The sequence below is a fragment of the Pan troglodytes genome, chromosome 7, assembly GCF_028858775.2.
Source record: "Pan troglodytes isolate AG18354 chromosome 7, NHGRI_mPanTro3-v2.0_pri, whole genome shotgun sequence".
In the NCBI taxonomy this organism is placed as follows: domain Eukaryota; kingdom Metazoa; phylum Chordata; class Mammalia; order Primates; family Hominidae; genus Pan; species Pan troglodytes.
Window position 1 is genome coordinate 134,316,542 of NC_072405.2, and position 19,349 is coordinate 134,335,890.

The 19,349-nt window shown below is 39.8% G+C and overlaps 1 protein-coding gene across 2 annotated transcripts in view; it reads left to right on the top strand.

Annotated features, from left to right (window-relative positions):
* FER1L6 (fer-1 like family member 6) overlaps positions 1–19,349 on the top strand; it is a 195,354-nt gene that overhangs the window by 57,432 nt on the left and 118,573 nt on the right. For both annotated transcript variants that reach the window (XM_054657466.2, XM_016959831.4), the window contains 2 exons: positions 2,334–2,442; positions 19,098–19,278. In XM_054657466.2, coding sequence (XP_054513441.2) covers positions 2,334–2,442; positions 19,098–19,278 — 290 coding nt within the window. The remainder of the gene's footprint in view (positions 1–2,333; positions 2,443–19,097; positions 19,279–19,349) is intronic.

Below are 19,349 nucleotides of genomic sequence, written 5' to 3' on the forward strand. Positions count from 1 at the left end.
GCTTCTCAACCTCTTATTAAGGATTTGATAAATGAATATATGCAAATATGCTCAGAACAGAGCCTCATACATAGTGCTCAATAAATCTTAGTTATGCTTAATAATTTTGGGCAGAGATTTAATCTCACCAGACTGCAGTGTCGTTGTCTGTGAGTGAGTAAAGTAGAAATGCCTCTTTCCTGCTGTAGTTGTGAGAATTACAGGATATAGTGTGGGCAAAATTCTTAATACCATATCTGACACATAGTAAGAGGTCAGTAAACATTACCTATCATCATTTTAGCAGCTTGAGGAGCCAAGATGTGCTTCCAGAATGGAAAGACATTTGAGTTAAACCTTGTAGGATGGGTGGAATTAAGACATCAATTCTGCCCTGCTGAAATAATTATTTTGACTGCCATTTATGGTGATATGTATAGGCTTTTTACTAGGTGCTCGACATGAATGATATCATTTCTGCCCCTTCTCCTCCCTGAAAGCCCAATGATGGTGGTTATTTCACAGGTGAGGAACGTGACACTCAGAGAATAGACATGATTTGCTTAAAGTCAATCAGCCTCGGAATGGAAGGGTTGAGATTTGAGGAAGGGTTTGTTTGTCTGACTCTGGATCCTGAAATTCTTCTCTGGGCTACATGGCCTACATTCCCTCCAGGTCTCTTAGTAATTCCTTGTTTTGTGGTTTTTATTTTTAGCGACAGAGTCTTGCTATGTTACCCAGGCTGGTCTCAAACTCATGGGCTCAAACGATCTTCCCACCACAGCCTTCCGAGTAGCTGACACTACAGGCCACCACACCCAGCTTCTCTCTGTGGTTTTTAACCTCCTCCTAGAGAGTAAACTCAGCCTCAGGAAGGTGAGATAGGAGGCTAGTTAATAGTCAGTGGATAGAGTGGTAGGAGGAGGGTATGCTCAGTGACTAAGATCCAGCACTGAGCCTCACCCTGTTCGACATTTTCTGGTCACTAGGAACATTTCCTAGGAAGACTGGCACCACAGCAGCTTCTGTATGAAAGAAGGGAGTATCCTTCACCTAGTGATATGGAAACCCTTTGGTTCTCTGAGGCAGCTGTCTAGGACTCTCAACTCAATGGAGCTCTTGATCCCCGGGGCCACAATTGCTTTATTTCCTTAGATTGTCCTTATGGCTGTTTCTGCAGAGTTCAATCAATCCAATTGCAAAACCAGGAAGCACAGAATGTATGGGTCCAATTGACTCAGCCTCTTAGCTCAGAAATGTAATGCTGTGTCAGTGGGTCCAGCAACATCTGTTCCCTGAAGCATCAGCCTTTTCCTTGTCAATAAGAGTCATTTGCAAATAATTGTGTATTCCCTTGTGATGACTCCTGTCTTATGACTTGTTATAGTCTAGTCTTCCAGACTGTGGACTCCTTGAGAAGGCAGCCTTGTTGGAAACCAGGCCTTGAGTCTTGGCTGACTTTAATTTGCTGTGTTTGACCTTGGGAAGCTGCTTAGTATCTCTGAGCATTAGTTTATTCAGGTAAAATGTGGAGATTGGAGTAGATGAACTCGAAGGTCCTTTTTAATATGAAGGCACCTGTGATTCTGGGACCTGTGTACCCTTCACAGCAGCAACCACAGTGCATATAGCCCACCCTGGATACATATGATTGCCCAATGCTTGCACATGTGACTAATCTGCTATTTGTTTTTATCTGGGCTTGCTTATTTGGGGAAGTAAAGTTTGATTCTGGTCAGTGTTAATGCATTCGGTGAATACATGTTCAAGTTCAAAGAGCACTGGGTCTATGGTGAGTATACTTGGGAAAGTTACTTGACAACCTCAAGCTTTAGTTCCCTCAGTTTCCTTATCTGTTAAATGGGAATGATCCAAATTTTGACCTCTTAAGGTTGCAAGGAGGAACAAATAACTTATCTGACTACCCTGTGTAAGCCATAAAGTTGTGCTCAAATCTAAGGATTTTATACTGTAATTCTGTTTCTTGTCTTTGATTTTCTGTTTTCTGAAACCCCAATCTCCAGAAGGTAATTCCAAACCCGTGTTTCACCAGCAGCATCCTAGAAAGATACACACACCAAGTTTATTTGTTAAAATAAAAGGAGTTTTGTTTTAAGGTAGAAGCTCAGAAGGTTGAGACTGCATCATTCTAGATGAATGACTAAATTTGGATCTGCAGTTTGCAGATCCTGATTCATACATGTCTTATTTGGGGGGAAACGCTGTGCCATTTCGGGCTGAAACAGAGACCCAAATGTTTATAAATTATGCTGAATGAGGCCAGCATCACAAAGTCAGCTTCCTAATGAGAGAAAAAGCCAGTTCTGCCTAATAATTTTGTTTTCTTTCTGTAGATTATACCAGAAAAAAATGAGGAATTTTTACTCTTTGGAGCATTTTTTGAAGCTACCATGATTGACCGGAAGATTGGAGATAAACCCATCAGCTTTGAAGTTTCTATTGGTAAGTATAGATAAGCACAGTGCCAGGCACATAGCATGGATTTAGTATCTATTTCTTGAATAAATGAGTTAGTGCCTTACATGAAGATAATAGCACTCTGGTGGAGGTTTGCATCTCAGAATGAGATGAACAATTCCTTGTCTACTCTATTGTCAATATATAAGGGATAGATTTATTTTCTTTTAAATTTAAATTTGAAGTTTTGTGGGTACACAGTAGGTGTATATATTTATGGGGTACATGAGATTTTGATATAGGTATACAATATGTAAAAATCCCTCTAGGGTATATAGGGGATCTATCACCTCAATCATTTATCCTTTCTTTGGTTACCAACAATCCGTATTACACTGTTTTAGTTACTTAAAAACGTACAATAAGTTGTTGTTGACTGTACTCACCCTGTTGTGCTATCAAATACTAGGTCTTATTCTATTGAACTATATTTTTGTACCCATTAACCATCTGCACTTCTCCCCTGCCTCCCACTACCCTTCCCAGCCTTTGGTAACCATCATTTCACTCTCTATCTCAATGAGTTTAATTGTTTTAATTTTTAGCTTCTCCACCAGATAAGTGAGAACATGTGAAGTTCGTCTTTCTGTGCCTGGCTCGTTTCACTTAACATGATAACCTCCAGTTCCATCCATGTTGCTGGAAATGACAGGTTCTCATTCTTTTTCATGGATGAATAGTACTCCATTGTGTATCTGTATCACATTTTCTTTATCTATTCATCTGTTGATGGACATTTAGGTTGCTTCCAAATCTTAGCTATTGTAAATAGTGCTGTAACAGACATAGGAGTGCAGACATCTCTTCGATATACTGACTTCCTTTCTTTTGGATATACACCCAACAGTGGGATTGCTGGCTCATATGGTAGTTCTATTTTTAGTTTTCTGAGGAACTGTCAAACTGTTCTCCATAGTGATTGTACTAATTTGCATTCCCATCAACAGTGTATGAGGGTTCGCTTTTCTCCACATCCTCACCAGCATTTGTTATTAGCCTGTTATTTGGAGACAAGCCATTTTAACTGGGGTGAAATGATATATCATTGAAGTTTGATTTATGTTTCTCTGATGGTTAATGATGCTAAGCGCCTTTTCATATGCTTGTTTGCCATTTGTATGTCTTTTTCTGAGAAATGGCTATTCAGATCTTTCACCTATTTTAAAATCAGATTATTGGATTTTTTTTTCCTATACAGTTGTTAGAGCTCCTTATAGCTTCTGGTTATTAATCCCTTGTCAGATGGATAGGATGCAGATATTTTCTCCTGTTCTGTGGATTGTCTCCTCACTTTATGAATTGTTTCCTTTGATGTACATCAGCTTTTTAACTCGATGTGATCCCATTTGTCCATTTTTGTTTTGGTTGCATATGCTTGTGGTGTATTACTCAAGAAATCTTTGCCCAGATCAATGCCCTGGAGAGTTTTCCCAATGTTTTCTTGTAGTAGCTTATAGTTTGAGGACTTAGATTTAAGTCTTTAATCCATTTTGATTTGGTTTTTGTATATGGTGGAACATAGGGGTCTAGTTTCATTCTTCTTTATATGGCTATCCAGTTTTCCCAGCACCATTTATTGAAGAGACTGTCCTTTTCCCAACACATGTTCTCGATACTTTTGTAAAAAATGAGTTCACTGGCTGGGTGCGGTGGCTCACACCTGTAATCCCAGCACTTTGGGAGGCTGAAGCAGGCGGATCACGAGGTCAGGAGTTCGAGACCATGGTGAAATCCCATCTCTAGTAAAAATACAAAAATTAGCCGGGCGTGGTGGTGTGTGCCTGTAATCCCAGTGACTTGGGAGGCTGAGGCAGGAGAATCACTTGAACCCGGGAGGCAGAGGTTGCAGTGAGCTGAGATTGCGCCACTGCACTCCAGCCTGGGTGACAGAGCACAACTCAAAAAAACCAGACAGCATGTCTCAAAAAAAAAAAAAAAAAAAAGAGTTCAGTATAGATGAATAGATTTATTTCTGGGTTCTCTATTCTGTTCCATTGTCCATGTGTCTGTTGTTATGCCAGTACCACACTGTTGTGGTTACTATAGCTCTGTAGCATAATTTGAAATCAGGTAATATGATTCCTCCAGTTTTGTTCTTTTTGCTTAGAATAGCTTTGGCTATTCTGCGTCTCTTGTGGTTCCATGTAAACTTTAGAATTTTTTTCTATTTCTATGAAGAATGTCATTGGTATTTTGATAGAGATTGCATTGAATCTGCAGATTGCTTTGGGTAGTGTGGATGTTTTAACAATACTGATTCTTCCAATCCATGAACATGGAATATGTCTCTATTTTTTTGTGTCCTCTTCAATTTCTTTAACCAGTGTTTTATAGTTTTCGTTGTGGAGATCTTTCACTTCTTTGATTAAGTTTATTTCTAGGTATTTTATTTTATTTGTGGCTATTGTAAATGGGATTACTTTCTTGATTTCCTTTTCACATTGTTCACTGTTGGCATATAGAAATGCTACTAATTTTTAAACGTTGATTTTGCATCCTGCAACTTTACTGAATTTGTTTATCAGTTCTAACAGGTTTTCGGTGGAATATTTAGGTTTTTCCAAATATAAGATCATATCATCTGCAAACAAGGATTATTTGACTACTTCATTTCCTATTTGGATGCCCTTTGTTTCTTTCTGTTGTCTGATTTCTGTCTCTAGGACTCCCAGTATTATGTTCAGTAATAGGGATGAAAGTGGGCATCTTTTTCTTCTTCCAGATCTTAAAGGAAAGGCTTTCAGTTTTTTTTCCATTTGGTGTGAAACTAGCTGTGGGTCTGTCATATATCGCTTTTATTGTATTGAGGTATGTTCCTTCTGTACTTAGTGTTTTGAGAGTTTTTTAATCATGAACGGATGTTAAATTTTATCAAATGCTTTTTCAGCATAAATTGGAATGATCATATGGTTTTTGTCCATTCTGTTGACGTGATGTATCATATTGATTTGCGTACATTGAACTATCTTTGCATCCTTAGTACAAATCCCACTTGGTCATGATGAATGATATTTGTAATGTGTTGTTGAATTTGGTTTGCTAGTATTTTGTTGAGGATTTTTGCATCAGTGTTGATCAGGGATATTGGCCTGTAATTTTCTTTTTTGTGTCTTTGTATGGTTTTGGTTTCAGGGTAATACTGGCCTTGTAGAATGAGTTTGGAAGTATTCCCTCCTCTTCCATTTTTTTGTATTGGAATTCTTTTTTAAAAATATTTTTAAAATATCAGTAGCTTTTGTAATACAAATAGTTTTCGGTAACGTGGATGAATTGTATTCATCCTTGGTGAAGTCCATGATGAAGTCTAGGATTTTACTGCACCTGTCACCCAAGCAGTGTACATTGTACCCAGTATATAGTTTTTTATCCTTTGTCCTCTCATACCTCTTCCTTCTGAGTCTCCAAAGTCCATTATACCACTCTGTATGACTTTTCATACCCACAGCTTAGCTCCTGCTTATAAGTGAGAACATATGGTATTTGGTTTTCCATTCCTGAGTTACTTCACTTAGAATAATGACCTCCAGCTCCATCCAAGTTTGCTGCAAAAGACATTATTTTATTCTTTTTTATGGCTAAGTAGTATTCCATGGTGTGTATATACCACATTTTCTTTATCTACTCATTAGTCAATGGGCATTAAGGTTAGTTCCATATCTTTGCAATTGTGAATTGTGCTGCAACAAACATAAACATGCAGGAGTCTTTATGATATAATGACCTTTTTTCCTTTGGGTAGATAACCAGTAGTAGGATTGCTGGATTGAATGGTAGATCCACTTTTAGTTCTTTAAGAAATCACCGGCTGGGCGCGGTGGCTCATGCCTGTAATCCCAGCACTTTGTGAGGCCGAGGTGGGCGGATCACGAGGTCAGGAGATCGAGATCATCCTGGCTAACATGGTGAAACCCTGTCTCTACTAAAAATACAAAAAATTAGCTGGGTGTGGTGGTGGGTGACTGTAGTCCCAGCTACTTGGGAGGCTGAGGCAGGAGAATGGTGTGAACCCAGGAGGCGGATCTTGCAGTGAGCCGAGATAGCACCACTGCACTCCAGCCCGGGTGGCAGAGGAGACTCTGCCTCAAAAAAACAAAATAAAATAAAAAGAAATCATCATATAGTTTTCCATAGAGATTGTGCTGATTTACATTCCCACCAGCAGTCTGTAAGCATTCTCTTTTCACCACATTCACGCCAACATCTATTGTTTTTTGACTTTTTAATAATGGCCCTTCTGGCTGGGGTAGGATGGTATCTCACTGTGGTTTTAATTTGCATTTCCCTAATCATTAGTGATGTTGAGCATTTTTTTCATATGTTTATTGGCCATTTGTATTATCTTCTTTTGAGAAATGTCTATTTATGTCATTTGCCAACTTTTTGATGAGATCTGTTTTCTTGCTGATTTGTTTGAGTTCCTGGTATTCTGGATATTAGTCCTTTGTTGGATGCATAGTTTGCAAAGGTTTTCTCCCATTCTATGGGTTGTCTGTTTACTGTGATTATTTCTTTTGCTGTGTGGAAGCTTTTTAGTTTAATTAGGTCCCACTTATTTATGTTTGTTTTTGTTGTGTTTGCTTTTGGGGTCTTAGTTATAAATTCTTTTCTTAGGACTGTGTCGTGAATAGATTGTTCTATGTTTTCTTCTAGGAATTTTGTGGTTTCTGGTCTTAGATTTAAGTCCTTGATCCATCTTGAGTTGATTTTTGTATACGATACAGATCCAGTTTTATTCTTCTACGTGTGGCTATCCAGTTTTCCTAGCACCATTTATTAAATAGGGTGTTCTTTCTCCAAATTAATGTTTTGTATGCTTTGTCAAAATTCAGTTGGTTGTAAGTATTGGCTTTATTTCTGGGTTCTCTGTTCTGTTCTATTGGTCTATGTATCTGCTTTTATACCAATACCATGCTGTTTTAGTAACTATATCCTTGCAGTATAACTTGAAGTCAGGTAATGTGATGCTTCCAGATTTGTTCTTTTTGCTTAGGATTGCTTTGGCTATTTGTGCTCTTTCTTTGGTTTTACATGAATTTTAGGATTGTTTCTAATTCTGTGAAAAATGATGTTGGTATTTTGATAGGAACTGCATTGAATTTGTAGATTGCTTTGAGAAGTATGGTCATTTTCACAACACTGATTTTTCTAATCCATGAGCATGAGATGTGTTTCCATTTGTGTCATCTATGATTTCTTTCAGCAGTGTTTTGTAGTTCTCCTTGCAGAGATATTGCACCTCCTTGGTTAAGTATATTCCTAGTTTTTTTTTTTCTTTTTTGCAGCTATTGTAAAAGGGATTGTGTTCTTGATTTGATTCTCAACTTGGAAGTTGTTGGTATATAGCAGTGCTACTGATGTGTGTACATTGATTTGTAACCTGAGATTTTGATGAATTTGTTTATCAAGTCGAGGAGTCTTTAGGGTTTTCTAGGTATATCATCATATCATTAGCACACTGCAATAGTTTGACTTCTTCTTTTCCAATTTGAATGTCCTTTATTTCTTTCTCTTGCCTGATTGCTCTGGTTAGGACTTCCAGTATTAAGTTGCATAGAAGTGGTGAAAGTGGGCTTCCTTATCTTGTTCCAGTTCTTAGGGGAAATGCTTTCAACTTTTCCCCATTCAATATAATGTTGGCTGAGGGTTTTTCATATAGGGCTTTTATTATTTTGAGATATGTCCCTTCCATGCCTACTTTTTTGAGGGTTTTTTTAAAATCATAAAATGATGCTGTATTTTATTGAATGCTTTTGCTGCATCTTTTGAGATGATCATATGGTTTTTAATTCTGTTTATTTGATGTATCACTTATATTGACTTTCATACGTTAAACCATCCCCGCATCCCTGGAATGTAATGCACTTGATCACGGTGTATTTTCTTTTTGATGTGCTGTTGGATTTGGTTTGCTAGTATTTTGTTGAAGATTTTTGCATCTGTGTTTATCAGGGATATTGGTCTATAGTTTTCTCTTTTTGTTATGTCCTTTCCTGGTTTTGGAATCAGGGTGATATTGGCTTCATAGAATGAGTTTGAAATAATTCCCTCTTTCTCAATCTTTTGGAATAGTTTCAGTAGAATTGGTACTAACTCTTTTATTAACGTCTGGTAGAATTCAGCTGTGAATCCATCTGGCCCTAGGATTTTTTTGTTGTTGGCAATTTTTTTTACATTGCTGACTCAATCTCACTGCTTGTTATTGGTCTCTTCAGGGTTTCTATTTCTTCCTTTCTTAATCTAGGAATGTTGTATATTTCCAGGAATTTATCCATTTCCTCTAGATTTTCTAGTTTGTGTGCATAGAAGTGTTCATAGTAGTCTTGAATGATCTTTTGTATTTTTGTTGTATCAGTGGTAATGTCTCCATTTTAATTTCTAATTGAGATTATTTGCATCTTCCATCTTCTTCTTTTCTTGGTTAATATAGATAATGGTCTATTGATTTTGCTTATCTATTTAAAGAACCAATTTTTTGTTTCATTGATCTTGTATATTTTTGGTTTCAATTTCATTTAGTTTTGCTTTGATCTTTGTTATTTCTTTTCTTCTGCTAACTCTTTGAGTTTTGTTTTTTTCCTATTTTTCTAGTTCCTTGAGGTGCGACATTGGGTTGTCAATTTGTGATCTATCAGACTTTTTGATGTAGGCATTTAGTCCTTCCTCTTAGCACTGCTTCTGCTGTATCTGAGAAGTTTTGATAAGTTGTGTCACTATTATCATTTATTTCAAAGAATTTTAAAATTTCCATCTTGGTTTCATTGTTAAACCAAAAATCATTCAGGAGCAGACTAATTTCCATGTATTTTTAGTCTTGAGGATTCCTTTTGGAATTGATATCTAGTTTTATTCTGTGGTCTGAGAAGATACTTGATATGATTTCAATTTTTAAAAAGTTTGAGATTTGTTTTGTGTCCTATCATATCGTCTATCTTGGAGAATGTTCCCTGTGCTGATAAGAAGAATGTATATCCAAGACCAAATGTTTATTTGATGAGCACCAGGGCTGCCTGACTGTTTTGGGGTAGAGTTACAGACTTTCCTGCTGAGCCCAGCACTGCAGCTGTGCCTCTGTTAAAAGAAACTTCCCACCAGCAGAAAGTTCTGGGACTCAAGGCCTGCTATGTGGATTTTTTTGTCCCACAGGGTGCTCCCTTAATATGATGCACTGCCCCTTTCCCTCAGAGTAGGAGTCCCTGAGAGCCAAACTACAGTAAATGTTGCTGTTCTTCTGGGTCTAGCCACCCAGAGGGGCTGCCACAATCCAGGCTTGTTTGTGAAAATGCCTACAAATGATCCAGTGATGTGGTCTGTCCTCAAGTCTCCCAGCAGTGGCTACCAGTACCAGTTCTAATGAGGGTGGTCAGGGGAGTGATGTAGACTCTGTGAGATTCTCTAATTATAAATAGCCTTAGTGTGTTGGCTTTCTCAAATGCAGGTTGTAGTAGTAATGAGCTGATCATGTAGGCAGACTTAGGACCTCCTGTTTATCCAGGGTGCTCAGCAATGCTGTTAGTTAAGGCCATGCACAAGTTTTCTCCTTCCTGGATGCTGTTATTCTACCTGAAGGTGCTGTAATAGACTGTGTCGGTTGGCCTCCAGCCAGGAGGTGGTGCTTGCAAAAAGGTATCAGCTGCAGTGGTGGTGGTGGGATTTGTGCTTGCCTTATGCTGCCCAGAGGAGGTACTCTGGCATCTCAGGCAATGAGTGGAACCACAGAGCTTCCAAATTTTGTCCTTTGTGTTACATTACCAGTGTGGGTGGAGGCTCAAAGACAGGTGGGGTCTGGGTCTGGGTCTCTCAAGTCCATGCTCTGGCTCTTCACATGCAGGGCAAGCAGCAGCTCCAATGGGGAGTTAGGGAAACAGTTCTCTGACCACTGGGGCAATGTTTCAAGAAAGAGCACAGCTGCCTTTTCTGTACGGAAGAGTCCAGAGAAGGAGTGGGGGGTAGCATGCAGCAGTAAGCCCCACCCAGCTCCCACACATTGGCGAGACAGATCTTTCACCCATGGTATTCCACCAGCAGCAGCTAGCTAAATGCCAGGCAGTCTCTGCTCAGAACTTACAACTGCCCCAGGTCATAAGCCTTCCCTGGTGGAGAGAGCAACTGCAGCTTGCAGGCCACACACCTCCCAGTTCATCCACAAAACCCAGGCTCCCAGCTCTAGCACTTGTGGCTGCAACAGGTTTCCCACTTGTCTCCCAGTTCTGGCCAAGGGAGTTTGTCCCCACTTGAGATTACTTTGTACCTCTCAGTTGGGGGCTTCTGTAAACCTGCAACCATCACCTGAGTTAGCTGGCAGGCTTCTACAAGGTCCCCTGTGAGGTAGGATCAGGAATGGCTTCCCTCCATCTGTACTGGAGATTGGGAATGTATGCATAACTTGTGGCTGCTTCTACTTTTATGTTTCTCTTTGCTCCCTAAATAAGTTAGCACTTGTTAGGGTTAAGGTCTTCCTCCATGGCCTGGATTGTGAGATTCTCTGGTGGGAGTGTATATCCCAGAGGCAATTTATCTCCTTCTCACAGTCTGGGGACTTAAAATATCCTGCCTGGCTCACAGTTTAGGCTGCAGCCCACTGCTTCTTTCAGAGGGTCTGTAGTTTCTTTCAGAAAGTTTTCCTGTGAAGTTCCTGCATTGTTTCTTGAAAAAAAGCTCACAGCATGAATCTCTACACACTATTTTGTCTTTCCAAGTGGGAGAGTCATGGTAACCATGCCTTCAGTCCACCATCTTGAAAAAACTTGTGTTTTTCTTTAAATGTTTGGTGAATTTCAGCACTGAAGCCATGGGGTCCTGGACTTTTCTTTGTGAGGAGACTTTTTATTATGATTTTGATCACATTACTTAATACTGGCCACTTCAGGTTTTGCATTTCTTTATGATTCAATCTTGGTAGGTTGTTTATGTCTAAGAATTTATCCATTTCTTCTAGGTTTTCCAATGTATTGGCACATAGTTGTTCATAGCAGTCTCTAATGATCCTTTGAATTTTTGCAATATGTGTTGTAATGTCTCCTTTTTATCTCTGATTTTATTTATTTGGGTCTTCTCTTTTTTTTTAGTCTGGCTACAGGATTGTCAATTTTATCTTTTCAAAAAACCAATTTTTCATTTTGTTGATCTTTTGTATTGTTTTTATGTTGTTGTTTAGATTTCATTTAGTTCTGCTCTGCTCTGTATTTCTTTCCTTATACTAATTTTGAGTTTGTTTGCTCTTGCTTTTTCAACTCTTTAAGATGCATCGTTAGGTTGTTTATTTGATGTTTTTCTAGTTTTTTGATGTAGGTGCTTATTGCTATAAACATTCCTCTTAGTACTGCTTTTGCTGTATCTTATGGGTTTTGGTATGTTGTGTTTCCATTATTTGTTTCAAGAAATTTTTAAATTTCCTTCTTAATTTCTTTATTGACCCACTGGCATTCAGGAATATATTGTTTATATGTGCTCATATAATTTCCAAAATTTCTCGCGTTATTGATTTCTAGTCTTATTCCATTGTAATCAGAGAATATACTTGATATAATTTTAATTGTTTTGAATTTTTAAAGACTTGTTTTGTGGCCTTAACATATGGTCTGTCCTTGAGAATGATCCATGTGCTGAGAAGAATGTGTATTCTATAGCCATTAGAAGAAATGTCCTATAAATATCTATTACGTCCATTTGTTCCATGGTGCAGATTAAGTCCAATGTTTTTCTGTTGATTTTCTGTCTGGATGATTTTTCCAGTGCTGAAAGTAGGGTATTGAAGTCTCCAGCTATTATTGTGTTGCGGTCTATCTTTCTTTTTAGCTCTAATAATAATTCCTTTATAAATCTGGGTGCTTCAGCATTGGGTGCCTTTGTATTTTCAATTGTTATATCCTCCTGCTGAAATGACTCCTTGGTCTCTTTTCATAATTTTTATCTTGAAATCTACTTTATGTGATATAATTATATCTACTCCTGTTTTTTGTTTGTTTCCATTTACATGGAATATCCTTTTTCATTTTTCTCAGTCTCTATGTGTATTTATAAGTGAAGTGTGTTTCTTATAGGCAGCAGATCATTGGACCTTGTGTTTTTATTTATTCTGCCACTGTATATTTTTTGATTAGAGAGTTTATCCACTTACATTCAATTTTATTATTGATACGTAAGGACTTACTTCTGCTATTTTGTTATTTGTTTTCTGGTTGTTTCATGGTCTTCCTTTTCTTTCTTCCTGTCTTTCTTTTAGTGAAGGCAATTTTCTCTGGCATGTTTTAATTTCTTGCTTTTAATTTTTTGTGCATCTGTTGTATGTTTTTTGATTTGAGGTTATCATAAGGCTTGAAATACGATCTTGTAACCCATATTTTAAATTTATGATAACGCTGGTTGTATAAAGAAGCAAAAAAAGCAAAGAGAAAATGAATAAAAACTCTACACTTTAATTTCATCCACTCACTTTTAGGTATTTGTTGTATACTGTCCATGTCTTAAAGTTGTTGTAGTTATTTGTTTTTGATAGGTTCGTCTTTTAGTTTTCTACTAAAGATACAGTAATTTAGACACCACAATTACAGTGTTATAATGTTCTATGTTTCTTTGTGTACTTACTATTACCAGTGAGTTTTGTACCTTCAGATGATTTCTTGTAGCTCATTAACATCTTTTTCTTTCAAATTGAAAAACTTCCTTTAGCATGTCTTTTAGGATAGGTCTAGTGTCGATGAAATCTCTCAGCTTTTATTTGTCTGTGAAAGTCTTCATTTCTCCTTCATGTTTAAAGAATACTTTTGCTAAATATACTATTCTAGGATAAAAGGGTTTTTGTTGTTATTGTTTAGCACTTTGAATATGACATGTCACTGTCTCCTTGCCTGTAAGGTTTCCACTTAGAAGTCTCCTGACAGATGTATTGGAGCTTCTTTGTATGTTATTTCTTTTCTCTTGCTGCTTTTAGGTTCTTTATCCTTGAGCTTTGGGACTTTGATTATTAAATGTCTTGAGGTAGTCTTCTTTGGATTAAATCTGCTTGGTGTTCTATAACCTTGTACTTGAATATTGAAATCTTTCTCTAGGGTTGGGAAGCTCTCTGTTATTATTATCCCTTTGAATAAACTTTCCACCCTGATCTCTGTCTCTCTACCTCCTCTTTGAGGCCAATAATTCTCAGATTTGCCCTTTAGAGGCGATTTTCTAGATCTTATAGGCATGTTTTATTCTTTTCTATTCTTTTTTTCTTTTGCTTCCTCTGTGTATTTTCAAATAGGTTGTCTTCAAGCTCACTAATTCTTTCTGCTTAATTCTGCTGTTAAGAGACTCTGATGTATTCTTCAGTATGTTGGTTGCATTTTTTAGCTCCAGAATTTCTGCTTGATTCTTTCTAATTATTCAATCTCTTTGTTAAATTTGTCTGGTAGTATTCTGAATTGCTTCTCTGTGTTATCCTGAATTTTATTGAGTTTCCTCTATACAGCTATTTTGATTTCTCTGAAAGCTCACATATCTCTGCCTTTCTGGAATTGGTCACTAGTGCTTTATTTAGTTTGCCTGGTGAGCTCATGTTTTCCTGGATGGTCTTGATGCTTGTGGATATTATTTGGTGTCTGGGTATTGAAGAGTTAGGTATTTATTATAGTATTTGTAGTCTGGGGTTGTTTGCGCCCATCCTTCTTTGGAAGGCTTTCTAGATATTTGAAGGGACTTGGGAGTTGTGATCTAATCCTTTGGTTACTGCAGTTGCATCTGAATTAGGGGGAACTTCAAGCCTAGTAACACTGTGGCTCTTGCAGAGTTGTAGAGGTACTGCCTTGGTGATCTTGGGTAAGATCCAAAAGAATTCTCTTGATTAATAGGCAGAGACACTTGTTCTCTTAGTTTCCCTCAAAAAGAGGGAAACTCTCTCTCTCTCTCTGTACTGAGTTGCCTGGAGCTGGGGGAGGGGTGACACAAGCACTTCTGTTGCTACCACCACTGGGACTGGGCTGGGTCAGACCCAAAGCCAGCACATCCCTGGGTCTCGCCTAAGGCCCATGGTGACCACTGTCTGGCTACTGCCTGTGTTCACTCAAGGACCAAGGGCTGTACATCAGCAGGTGGTTAATCCAGCCAGGTGCCTGTCCTTTCCTTCAGGGCAATGAGTTCACCCCTGGCCCCAGATGGGTCCAGAGATGTCATCTGGGAGCCAGGACTTGGAATCTAAAACCTTAGAAATCTACCTGGTTTTCTATTCTACTGCAGCTGAGCTGGCATCCAAGTTGCAAGACAACATTCTTTCCACTCTTCTCTCTCCTTTTCTCAAGCAGCTGAGTCTCTACCCATGACCACTGCTGCCCTAGCCCCACAACAAGTACTGCCTGGTGATTAGCAATGTACACTCAAGGCCCAAGGGCTCTTTAGTCTGCTTATGATGAATCCAGGCTTAGGTCCCTCCCTTTGTGACAATGGGCTCCTCTCTGGCCCAAGTCAGGTCCAGAAATGCTGTCTAGGAGAGTGAAGGCCTGAAATCAGGGGCCCCGAGAGCCTGCTTGGTGTTCTACTTCATTGTGGCCAAGCTGGAATCTAAGCTGTGAGACAAAGTCCCCTTTATTCTTTCCTCTCCTTTCCTCAAACAGAAGGGGTTTCTCCCCATAGTTAACACAGCTGGGAATGTGTTGGGTCACACCTGAAGCCAGCATGGTGCTGAGTTTCACCCAAGGACGGTGGTGAGTACTGCCTGGCTACCACTGCTAATTATTCAAGGCCCAAAGGCTCTTTAGTCTGCAGATGATTAATTCTGCTAGGACTGGGTTCTTCCTTTCAAGGCAGAGGGTTCCCTTCTGCTCCAAGGTGTGTTTAGAAATGTCATCTGGGGGCCATGCACGGTGGCTCACACCTGTAATCCCAGCACTTTGGAAGGCCAAGCCAGGTGGATCACTTGAGGTGAGGAGTTTGAGACCAGCCTGGCCAACGTGGTGAAACCCTGCCTCTGCTAAAAATACAAAATTAGCCAGGTGTCAGAAATTAGCCAGGTGTGGTGGCACATGGCTGCAATGCCAGCTGTTTGGGAGACTGAGGCTGGAGAATTGCCTGAACCCGGGAGGCAGAGGTTTCAGTCAGCTGAGATCAAGCCACTACACTCTAGCCTGGGCCACAGAGCGAGACTCCATCTCAAAACAAAAACAAAAACAAAAACAAAACAAAAGAAATGTCTTCTGTGGGCTAGGGCCTGAAATGTGGATCTTACAACTCTGTGTGGTGCTAATTCTGAGCTGGTATCCAAGTTGAAAGACAAGGTCATCTTTACTCTCCTCTCTCCCCTCCTCAAGCAGAGGGAAGGAGTCCCTCCTAGAGCTATGAAGTGTTGGGGGAAGAGTGAAAATTCCTTGGCTGCCCCAGCTTATGTCTCACTAGGGCATGTACACCCCAAGTCCACTGTCTCTGAGCCCAGCATAGCACCAGGACTTTTCCAGAAATTGCAGTCCTTGTGGCCTAGACTACCTTTCAAGTTTATTTAGGACCACAGAGCACCTCAGCCTGCAGTGGCAAAGCTTGCTGGAACTTAGGATGGATGATTTGCTTCTGGCTAAGTCTGGTCTAGATGCTCCCTCCTTGGGTGACGGCTGAGTTCTGCCTGGTGTTGCTTTCCACTGTGACAAGGCAGCACTGAATTCCAATGCAAAATCCCACAATCACTGCATTTTTTTCATCCCCAAGTGCTCAGATTTTCTTTCCACACCATTTGGCCACTGCTAGGGGATGGAGAAGAATGAATCACCTTTAGGCAATTCAAGACTGTTTTTCCTACCTTCTTCAGTGCTTCTTTCCTTAATATGATGTTAAAACCAGGTACTGTGATCACTCACCTGATTGTTGGTTCTTATGAAGGTGCTTATTTTGTATGAAGAGTTGTTTAATTTGGTCTTTCTGTAGGGGGTGATCACTTCAGGGTTCTATTGGCCATCTTGCTCCACCTCTAGATTTATTTTCATACTTCACAAAAGTGATTAAGACTGTAGGTTTAGATTCGGACATACTTGGATTCCTAATCCTGGTTGCATTACCCAGAGTTCACTTAATGTCTCTGAGTCTCGGTTTCTTCATCTGTGAAATGAATTCCTCATAGAGTTGCAAAGTTTAAGGAGTTAAGGCATACAAAGTGCCATGCATACAGTAGATGTTATTATGTAACTCTCCAAATCTTCTTGGGCTATTATGCAACTGGGAAAGCCATTCCCAGAAAGAGCATTCCATCACAGAAGGTCATGATTTATATTCAGGAAGCTCTCTTTCAACAAGGCAGAAAAAAATAGAGATGAAATACAGCCCTTTTAAGCCGTACAGCTGGAAGCCTAACAAAGAATCTCCTGTCTGCATGACGAGAAAATGGAGATACATTTTGGGAACATGTATCTTTATAGAGAGGGCAGAGGGACCCAGGAGGGTTAGCTCTGAGAAGAGAGGTTTGGGTGGGGACTGAGAGAGACCTGGCAGCTGGCTTCAAGCATCAAAGGACCAGAGAAGAGGAAGGAGACTTATGATGTGGGGCTCTAGGATGGGCCTAAGAACACATGGTCATTCGTGAAAAAATGGGATGATTTGGGGTCTATCCAAGGAAGAACTTGCCTATAGGCAGTAAATTCCCTTAGTGGACTGGGATCCACAGGGAGGTAGTGAGCTGCATATGGGAGTGTCCCCACCTCTGACCTTCTCTCCAATAGCCTATTCTCTGGCCCTGCCCTCCGTTCTTCTCAATGTCTCTTACTATAATATCTTCCTTTTGACTCATGAAGATACCCAATCCTTTCTTCTGTTTCAGTTTCATCTCTGTCCATCTCAGACCACAAGTTTCATCCCTTTAGCCACACTCTTCCCGGCTGTCTCAATTCTCTTCCCTGTTTTGCTATTAAAAACCTCATCTAATTATCCTGCTTCTCTGCTCTCATGCTCTGCCTTTGTGATTGATTTACCACAAATTCAATGGTTTCAGCCATAGTGGATATCCAGAGAGGTCAAATAACCACCTCAGCTTATATAGCTGGTGAATTTTAAAAAGAGGACTCAAACAAAACCTGCTAACTCTAAGTCTCCTTCTTTTTCTAGGATATTATTATGCCTCTCTCAGGTATTTTAGTATTATTCCTAAGGTAAGAATAATGGAGAAGGGAAGAAAAGAATGAACTGGAATGAACTGGGAGAAAGACTCTTAAGGACATAGAAACACATTGAGGTCACTGATTCACTAAATATGAATCAAGACCCTCCCTGTGTTTATTCCACGACCAGTGGAGACACAAAAATTAGCAAGATACTATTTTCATTCTCAAGACATTTGCAGACATCTAAGTAAATTATTTGAAAACAAGATGGTAGAGGAATGATGGGAATATGATGTGACTTTAGGGACCTGTTTAGCTTAGGTTCCCAGAAACGAAACTTGGGAAGATTCTCATACATGTAAGGTTTGGGTGGCATGCTCTCAGGAGAAGTGGGTGACGGAGCATAGGGCAGGTCTCTGAGGGCAGGGAGACCAGCTACAGCCTGATCCTGTGAGGCGCTCTCAAGCAAGTGGCATCACAGACTTGGCCCCACTTTGAGGCATGTGGGCTGGGCTTTTATATCCCCACACGAAGCTGTGAGTGGCTTCAGGCACAAGAAGGGGGCCTTATAATCTTCCGTGGAGAGGCAGACTCCATTAGTAGAAGGCAATTCTGCACGGAAGGTGGCTGTTGGAAGCTATTAGCAGTGATCTCAGTATCTAGGGTTTGGGGGCTCCTTCCTGGTAAAGAGGATCTGGGTGGGGCACCACCAATGACTACTGCAGGGAGACAGAGTAGTGACACCTGGCCTGCCTGGAGAGGAAAGGCAGGGGTCAGGAAAGGAGAAGTTAGGAAGGCTTCCCAAGCTAAGAGGTCCTTGTGATTATGGGCTTTTGATCCTGAACCTTTCTTGATTTGAACAGTCAACCAACTCTGTAATATGGCTAGCTTTGGAGCTCCTTCCAAAAGAGAGGAATGTTCATCTAAATCTTTTAAAGCATTTGAAATTAGATTACAAAATGGAAAGATCAATGACACCAGTATGCCTGCAGTGAATATCTATTCCTATACAAAGATATTTATAGCACAAAAGCTGCCCTATTTGTAGGGGAAAAATGATGTTTTCCTTCCCTCTCTCCCCACTCTGCTTCTCTCTCTCTCTCTCCCCCCACCCCCACCCCCCCGCCCTTAATTGGGGATTTAGACAAGAAGTCTTCTCTTACAGAAGAAGCAGGTTTGGAAAGGTGTTCATGATATTTTATTTAGTGAAAAAGGCAGGTTACAAAATGACGTATCTATGATTCTTTACCAACATCTCTATAGTGCAAGGTTCTCAGGGACAGTGCAAGGTTATACACTATAATGTTTAAAATGGTTATAACAGTTTTGTGATTTCTAATGACTCTTTTTTTACTTGATTGTATTTTCTAATTTGTCATTTGTGTAGTTATTACAAAAGAGAAAATAAGATAGACAGAGATGATAGCTCATCGTCATTGTCCGTCTTGTTGGTCTGATCATTGCTCTTTCTACCTTCATAATGAGAGCTTACCTTATTGCTGTGGGAGAACATGAGCTTGGATCCTTTATGGCAAGCAGACTGATTCTGATTACCACCACCTGACCCCTTTCCCCTTGCTACTGCCTCTGCAGGTAATTTTGGAAACCTGATTGATGGAGGATCCCATCATGGGAGTAAGAAGTCAGCTGAATCAGCTGAAGAAGACCCCCTTCCACTGCTTCACCAAGGGCAAGGGGATGTGGCCCATGATGTTCCCATTCCTATGGCCTCCACCACTCACCCGGAGAAGCCACTGGTGACAGAAGGGAACAGGTAGGAGACATAGCCTGGGAGAACAGTCAAGGATTTTGCTGGTGGAATTTTGTCCAGTTTCTAGGACTGTT